Here is an 8,568-nt window from a genome sequence, read left to right as displayed (position 1 = left end):
CAGGGGATCAGGGTTCAATCCCTGGTAGGGGAACTAAGATCCCACATGCCGAGGAGCAACTAAGCTGGAGCGCCACAACTACTGATCAGGAGTCCATGTCCTGCAACAAAAGATCCCACATGATGCATCTAAGATCCAATGCAGCCACATAAATAAGTATTTTTAAAAAAAAACAACAGCAGATTAAAAAAAAAGAACCAACTCTACAGGTGGGTGCATATAGCTAGTTAGGAAAAGAGTGAAAATTTAAAACCAAGGCTAATTAAAAAACCTGCTTCTACTACCTTCCATAATAAAGAGACCTAACTTTTACAGATGCCTATTTTGTGACAGGCGCTTTACATGTTCAGTTTTCATGTTGACCCAACGAGGTAGCAACTGTCATCCCTGTTTTACAAATGAGGAAATATTAAATGAATTGCTCAGTGGCCATAGTGATAAGGAGTAGTCAAGCTTTATGTACTTGAAGCCCATCTTCTTTGCATGGCAATACACTCTAGATGATTCCAAGGATCAGAAGAGATCTATACCAACATCACCTCATTCTGTCCAAATGTGAATTCCAACACTGACAGGTCATGAAATCAGAAAGGTATCTCGGGGTAAGGATCCACAGATCTTCAGATTCAGCGGTGTTTTTTGTTTGCTTGTTTTGCTTTTGTTTTTTCTTTTGCATTTTGGTGAAACAGCTTTGGGCTTCCCTGGTGTCTCAGACAGTAAAGAATCCACCTGCAATGCAGGAGATCTTAGCAGCACGATTCAGATTTGAAAGATCCAAAATTGACACTTTGCTCTTTCATGAGTTGCATGATTTTAAAGCAAGTCATTTAGACTTTCTGATACTCCATTTCCTCATGGAAGACAATGTGTATTATATTGGAAAACTAAAGATTCAATAAGATAGTTTATGTAAAACTGCTTTGTACAGCCTAAAGGGAAATTGAAGAGTTACATCAATCCTTGTTAAAAATTTTTCCTGTGAAATCTAGTTCAAGACTTGCTATTCAACATCCTTTGTCCTACATTCAAACTATCTTCCTAGTCTTAACCCTTGTGTTTTTAAGTAGACATAGAAATTCTAGTTTAAACTGGCTTAAGAGATAAAGGGAATTCATTGATGTCGTAATTGACTGGCTAATGGATTACTCACAGATTGTTTGAGCTTCAGGAGTAAATTGATCAGAAATAAGGTTCTATCTTTCCACCTTTAGGATGCCTTTCAGCTGTGCTGGCTCCATTCTTAGTCAAGCTCTGCCCTCATGGTCACGAGCTGGCTGCAGCAGCTTTTGCCTCTACATCCTCTTAATTTCAAATCCAGTGGAAAGAGAACTTACAGTTAAGTTCTGGATAAAACTCTGTCACTTTCAACACAGGTCTTGCATCTGATTCTCACTGGTCCAAATTGAGTTACATGCCCATTATTGAATCAGTCACTCTGGGGCTAGATTATGCTGACTAACTGAACCCATTTGGGACCTGCTTTAGAAGCTGAAGGTTGTCAATATCTTACTACTAATGAGATAAGTACAGGGAGGGGTTATTCTCAAAGTACAATATGTCATATTATTTCCAGTAGAAAAAGGATGAATAATTGTGGCTGAGTGGCAAAAACAGAACTCTCACATGTCTGCATTAGTCAGATTGAACTATTATATGGTGTCTGAAGCACATCCTGTAATTTCTGGCTGATAGGCCTATGGTCATACTGTTCTCTTCATCTGGAACATTTCTCCAAGCTCTACCAACCACTGTCTCCTTGACTTTCACAATTCTTAGTTTCTTTTATCTTTTCTATTAATTTTTTTTTCTTTCTTTCTTTTTTTTTTTTTTTTGGTCTCTGTTTCATTTCTTTCTGCTCTGATTTTTATGATTTACTTCCTTCTACTAACTTTGGGTTTTGTTTGTTCTTTCTGTGGTTCCTTTAGGTATAAAGTTAGGTTGATGAGATTTTTATTTCCTGAGGTAAGCTTGCATTGCTATAAGCTTTGCTCTTAGAACTGCTTTTGCTGTATCTTGAGAGGGTGTGGGGGGTGCCAGGCCACTGTTGGGAGGGGCCGGGTCCCTGGTGCTGATAGATTAAAGAGAGTATTCCAAAATGGCTCTTTCAAGTACCAGTGTTACTGTGATTAAATAAGCTCCCCAGAAGGGCTGCCACCAGCATCTCCATCTCTAGGTGGTGTCCCAGTTGCCTCCTGTCTCACTAGGAGGCTCCCTGAGATTGGCAAGTAGGTCTGAATAAGCCTCCTTTCAAATATTGCCTCTGCTCTGAGACTTCAGCATGTGAGCTTTTGAATGAGCCCTTTAAGAGTGAAATATCTGTTTCTTTTAGCTTTCTAGATCTTCTGACTGTAAATCCCATTGGTTGTTGAAGCCAGGCGTTCTCATTTTTTTCCCTTTGGGGCCCCAGGGCCAGGGAGCCTGAAGTGGAGCTCAGTTTCTTTGCTCCTTGGAGAGGACCTCTGTGATTGTGATATTCCTCCCATATGTGGATCACTGACTCAGGAGTGTGAGTCCTGACTATACCACATCTCTGCCCCTCCTACCTGTTTCATTGTTATTGTTGTTTTCTTTATGTCTTTAGTCATGGAAAATCTTTTATGCCAGTCTTCAGGTGGTTCTCAAAGTATTTGTAGTCTTGGTGTGTCCATGGGAGGAAATGAGTTCTGGATCTTCCTACTTTGCCATCCTGACCACCTTCCCCAGTGAGGAATACTTAAAGAAGGGACTACTTACAACCGTATCTACATAACCAGACATACTATCATTATAACAAGACTCCAAGGAATGGCAAGGTACCCCAGGGCTAGTGACAGCAAGGAACCGTTACTACTCTTAGACAGGATTGGGGCAGAGAATGGAACAGTTTCCCAAACCCAAACAGAGCTGATGGAGGGAGTTATCCAGCAAGAGCTGTAGTCTTTGAACCTAGCCACTGAGCTAGGGGAATCCATACCCCAACCTCTCTCTCCTTTCATCCCCTTTCCACTACTATCCCACTGGCTGAACCCAACAGGAAGCCAGAGCACAGAAAACCTGTTGATGTAGTCCATCCATACAGGTCAGCCTCCCAGGACACAAGCAGGTAGAGAGAGGTGCAAGAACAGGCAGAAAGTATTGACAGATCTTAAAGGTCTTTTAGTCCCATGATTATTATTATTATTATTATTTTTTTGACAACAGGAATGTTTATTCTTTACATATTAGACTTAAGAAGGAGCCCAATGGGAAGCGATGGAGATTATGAGATTGGGTGAGTATGGAGAGACCGCTGGTCAAGAGTCCCTCACTCTCTATGGCAAACTCTAGGGCACTGCCCCAAACCCCCTCTGCTAGTAGAACATAGTTTGAACGTCACTGATAGTTTAAGCTGTTCATTTTTACAGATGAGGAAACTGAAATTCCAAAAGCTAAGTAACTTGCTAAAAGTCATCCGGTGGGTTAATGGCAGAGCTGAGTTCACTAGAACTCGGACCCGTTGGTCACGAGTTCGGTGCTCAAGCACTATTCGGGCACGGAGGGGTGAGTAGGGAATTCCCAGAAAAGTAAGGCTATAGGGGTGAAGGCAGGCAGCATAATTCAAGTTCAGATAGACAGCTCTAGGTTCCAATCCTGACTGTGAAACTTTTAAGCCAACTTATTATTAAATCTCTCATCCTTCTTTTCCTCATTGGTAAACTGGAAATAAAAATGCCTAGTGTTTATAGCTGTTGAGAGGATAAACAAGATAATATTTAATCCTTAGTATAGTATCTGGTACTGAAATCTCATCAATAACAGCTGGTTGTTATTAATAGTAACTCCGTTTAAGGGTCTCTAAAATTATGCAGATAGCTCATTGACATACTCTGAGAAATGCCCAAGCTCAAAAGGTGACCAATCAGGGAAAAGGCTCATAATGGACATTTGTAGATTTTCACCTTCCTAGCATTCTTCCCTCTTGGAGAAACTCTCCTTATTCCTAGTCCCTGTTGCTTGGGGCGACTGATCCAACTCCAGCACCAGGGATAGTGTGACCCAGGCCTACGCCAATCAGCGAAAAGTCCATCCTCCAATCCATGAGGCGTCAATCCAAGAATGGGTACCTTAGCCAACTTGTCAGTTTAGGGTAAACCCTAGGATTTTGGCAAGAGTTACTGGGAAAGAGGTGCTCTTCTCAACTAGGACTGTTAGCAGAAAGGAATGATATCAGCATGGGGATGCTGGAGACACATATGAAGTCCTCTCAGAGTAGGATCAAAGGCAAGAGCTTAGAGAATCCTGATGACATCACCTGGGCTCCTAGGTCAGGGGCTAGCAAACTTTTTCTAGAAAGAGCCATGTAATACTTCACGTTTTGCTGGCTGTAAGGTCTCTCTTGTGAGTACTCAGTACTGCTGTTGTAGCTTGAAAGAACCATGAACAATATGTAAAAGAACAAGCACGGCTGTGCCAGTAAAACTTTATTTACAAAAACAGGCAATGAGTTATAGTTCGCCAGCTCCTACCCAAACCACACCTAAAGCCAGACAACCTTAGGACTTCTTAGTTAGGTTTGCCATTAAATTCCCTTTTTGGCTTAGTTTGAGTAGATTTCTCACACTACAGTGGGAAAAGTCCTGATACAAATTTCCATTTGATAAAATATGATCTTTATCTAGTAGGTCACAGATGGCCTAATGGTAGAAAAACTGGTCATTTCTGTCACCAAATAGAAACTTTTAGGAGAAAAAAAAAATCCCTTTGTAAGTCCATTCTGCAGGGTCATGTACTATTGCCACAGAAGTTGGATTTTAACTGGTGTTTATCTCCTCCTTATCACAAAAGAGAAACAAGTACTCCTATGAAAAATCTTTGCCTTAGAACAAGTGGTCCACAAGAGACCAAAATACTCACTTGACTGCAGGACAAAATGATCCCAGAGGCTGACACACACAAATACTCAAGAACCCTGCAGAAGTGCTCTTATTCAGTTCATGTTAAAATGAGAGCTAGGGTTTGTTTTGCGGAGGGGAAGAACTGGATCTTTAGAAAAGTCAGGCCCAAATGTTCCTGTTGAGGGAATTTATCGCCCTTCTTCGGAAATGACTTTAAGGAAGATCTCTTGTTTCTTGGGTCAGAGCAGCTTGTTCTATCTTTTCTGACTTCTTATTGTTACTCAGACTTTCCTGGACTTAAGCTGACTTATTTGAAAGCTGAACCCTGCAGTCCTGATCTCAAAATATTAAGTGGAGCTCCTTCTGGCAAGTTGCAGATATTATAGGTAAGTGTCTACTTGAGGACTTCCAGTCTTCACTGAGCAACTCAATGTGTTAGGAGCAGCAAAGAACTTAACAGTCAACTATATCTTTTCCTGAAAATTGAATGAGTGTCACCAGTGTGTGGTATATTCAAACACTAAGCTATACGGAGCAAACTTGAAATTATATAGCTGTCAGAAGAATGAGATTAGTCAGTCTGAGCTTCTATAACAAACGTCGAGACTGCCTGGCCAAACAACATAGGTTTATTTCTCACGGTTCTGGAGGCTGAGAAGTTCAGGACCACACAGATGTGGTGTCTGCTGAGAGCTGGCTTTCTGTCTCATAGACAGCCATCTTCTTGTTGTGGAGTCACGTAGCAAGAGATCTTTCAGGGCCCTAGAAGGCCTTAGAAGGGCACTAATCCCATTCACCAGGGCTCTACCCTCATGACCTAGAGCCTTCCTCTCCTAATACCATTACATTGGGGGTTAGGATTTCAACATGTGGATTTGGGGTGGGGAAACACAAACATTCAGTCCATTGCAGGGATGAGTGTGGGTTTGAGAATTTTGGAGAGGAAGAGTGAGGACATACTGGGTAGAGAGAATTATTGGGACAAAGACGTGGTGCTGTAATTGAACCTTTCATTTACTTTAACAAGTTTTTATGAAGCACCTCCCTTGTGCCAGACACTCAACTGAGCTTTGTGAATACAATAGTGATAATAGGCACAGGGTTCTCTGTTCTTATGGCACTTACACTCTAGTGGGCTATGCAGGAAACACCAGTGTAAGGAGACAGAATTTATTCCTATCAATTGTTAGAGATGAACTGGGAAGGAAAGAACAGGCCAGATGAGCTGGAGGAAAATGGAAATGGAGTGACTGTTTCAAGAGAGGACTTGATGAAAATGCGTGGAATTTTAATCTATAATATACAGAGAGGATTGAGGTGGGGGAATGGTGGCCAAGTGTGGGAGGACGGTGGGAAGCCTGAACTTTGGCCTGGGGCTTCTTTCTATATCTCTTTTTATCTGTTACCCTGACAACCTGGATCCTCTTTCATTTCAAACTACGAGTAGGGACTGTTTCACTTGTTCAGAATCTTGCAAAATGAGGACCAGTGATTCTTGAGCTGAGTTGAACTGGCACTGCTGAGCTGGTGCTAAGATATTACGGAGAAGCAACTCTGCCTTCTTAGTCTCTGCCCCCAAGAGGAATTCCTCTGGAGTCTTTGTAGCAGCTTCAACAAACATGAAAATTACTGTATAAGACTGTACATCATTTCAAGAACTTTCTCAACAAAATGCTGTAATTTTTAAAATGTCTGAGTGTACAAGAAAAAGGACCTTCAGATGTACAGTTCTAATTCAGATTCTTCTTTAAAACAAGTTTTCTCATAGAAAATTGAACTTCAGTGAGGAAGAATGTTAAAGAAATAACTATTTGTGGTGCTAAGTCCAAGAGAATAGAGTTTTCCAAACCTTACAGGCAGAGCATAAAAATCTAAGATCTTTGGATAGAGAAGGTGAGGGCTTCCTTTAAGATGGACTATGATATTCCCTCAGGAGTTCTGCACAAGTGTCACGTGACAGTGTAAACTCTGGGTGGGTGACACAGGAGGGAGAGAACACTTCTGTACTGTGGAGGTGACAATTCTAAGTTAGAGAAATAGAAATGGGCCCTTTGGAAAACTTAAAAAGTAAATGATGTCATTGTCTCTTAGCAAAATGTTTGCCTCATATTAAGAAATTTAAGTGAGCCCCTGAGGAATTTTGTTTTACAGATTAAAAGTAAATCAGGCTTTCTGCCTGTGTTTGCCACCGAGAAAGCGTTAAAGTTCCCCCACCCCACCTCCATTGCTGTCATGTCTAAGTCAGAGTCTCCCAAAGAACCCGAACAGCTGCGGAAGCTCTTCATCGGAGGATTGGGCTTTGAAACAACTGACGAGGATCTGAGGAGCCATTTTGAGCAATGGGGAATGCTCACAGACTGTGTGGTAATGAGGGATCCAAACACCAAGTGCTCCAGAGGCTTCGGGTTTGTCACATACGCCACGGTGGAGGAGGTGAATGGAAGGTCACACAAGGTGGATGGAAGAGTTGTGGGACCAAAGAGGGCCTTCCTAAGACAGCATTCTCAAAGACCTGGTGCCCACTTACCTGTGAAAAAGGTTTTTGTTGGTGGCATTAAAGAAGACACTGAAGAACATCACCTGAGAGATTATTTTGAACAGTATGGGAAAATTGAAGTGACTGAAATCGTGACTGACCAAGGCAGTGGCAAAAAGAGAGGCGTTGCTTTTGTAACCTTTGATGACCACGACTCCGTAGACAAGATTGTCATTCAGAAATACCACACAGTGAATGGCCACAACTGTGAAGTGAGAAAAGCCCTGTCTAAGCAAGAGATGGCGAGCGCTTCATCCAGCCAGAGAGGTCGAAGTGGTTCTGGAATATTTGGTGGCGGTCGTGGAGGTAGGTTGGGTGGGAGTGAGAACTTTGGTCGTGGAGGAAACTGCAGTGGTCGAGGTGGCTTTGGTGGCAGCCGTGGTGGTGGCGGATATGGTGGCAATGGGGATGGTTATAATGGATTTGGTAATGATGGAAGCAATTTTGGAGGTGGTGGAAGCCACAGTGATTTTGGCAGTTACAACAATCAATCTTCAAAGTTTGGACCCATGAAAGGAGGAAACTTTGGAGGCAGAAGTTCTGGCCCCTGTGGTGGTGGAGGCCAATACTTTGCTAAACTATGAAACCAAGGTGGCTCCGGTGGTTCCAGCAGCAGCAGTCGCTATGGCAGTGGCAGAAGGTTTTAATTACTGCCCCGAAACAGAGCTCAGCAGGAGACGAGAGCCGGAGAAGTGACGGGAAGCTCCAGGTTGCAAGAGATTTGTGAGCTCAGCCAAGCACAGCGGTGGCAGGGCCCAGCTGCTACGAAGAAGACATGCTTTAGACAATACTCATGTGTATGGGCAAAAAACTCGAAGACTGTACTTGTGACTAATTGTATGGCAGGTTATTTTAGTTTCTGTTCTGTGGAAAGTATAAACCATTCCAACAAAAGGTTTTAATGTGGATTTTTTTTTTTTTTTGCACCCATGCTGTTGATTTCTAAATGTAACAGCCTGATCATGACATAGAATAAAGGTCTTTTTTTTTTTTTTTTAATGTGCTGTGTAAAGTTAGACTACTCTGAAGTCATTTTGGTAAATTACCCCAACAGTGTGAAGTTAGAATTCCTTCAGGGTGATGCCAGGTTCCATTTGAAATTTATTTACAACCTGCTTTGGTGGAGAAGCTGTTGTCTTCAGAACCTTGGTATTGTTGAACTGACAGTTACTGTGTTGT

At 42.1% G+C, this 8,568-nt stretch overlaps 1 protein-coding gene across 1 annotated transcript; it reads left to right on the top strand.

The window, feature by feature from the left end:
- The first annotated feature begins 7,064 nt into the window (after positions 1-7,064).
- Positions 7,065-8,285, top strand: LOC133040246 (heterogeneous nuclear ribonucleoprotein A1-like). Its single transcript, XM_061119989.1, has one exon. The coding sequence runs from the start codon at positions 7,086-7,088 to the stop codon at positions 7,971-7,973; it is 888 nt and encodes a 295-aa protein (XP_060975972.1). The 5' UTR covers positions 7,065-7,085; the 3' UTR covers positions 7,974-8,285.
- Positions 8,286-8,568: the final 283 nt, after the last annotated feature.

This window comes from Dama dama, chromosome 20 (genome assembly GCF_033118175.1).
Source record: "Dama dama isolate Ldn47 chromosome 20, ASM3311817v1, whole genome shotgun sequence".
Classification (NCBI taxonomy): domain Eukaryota; kingdom Metazoa; phylum Chordata; class Mammalia; order Artiodactyla; family Cervidae; genus Dama; species Dama dama.
This window is presented reverse-complemented; position numbering and strand designations above follow the sequence as displayed.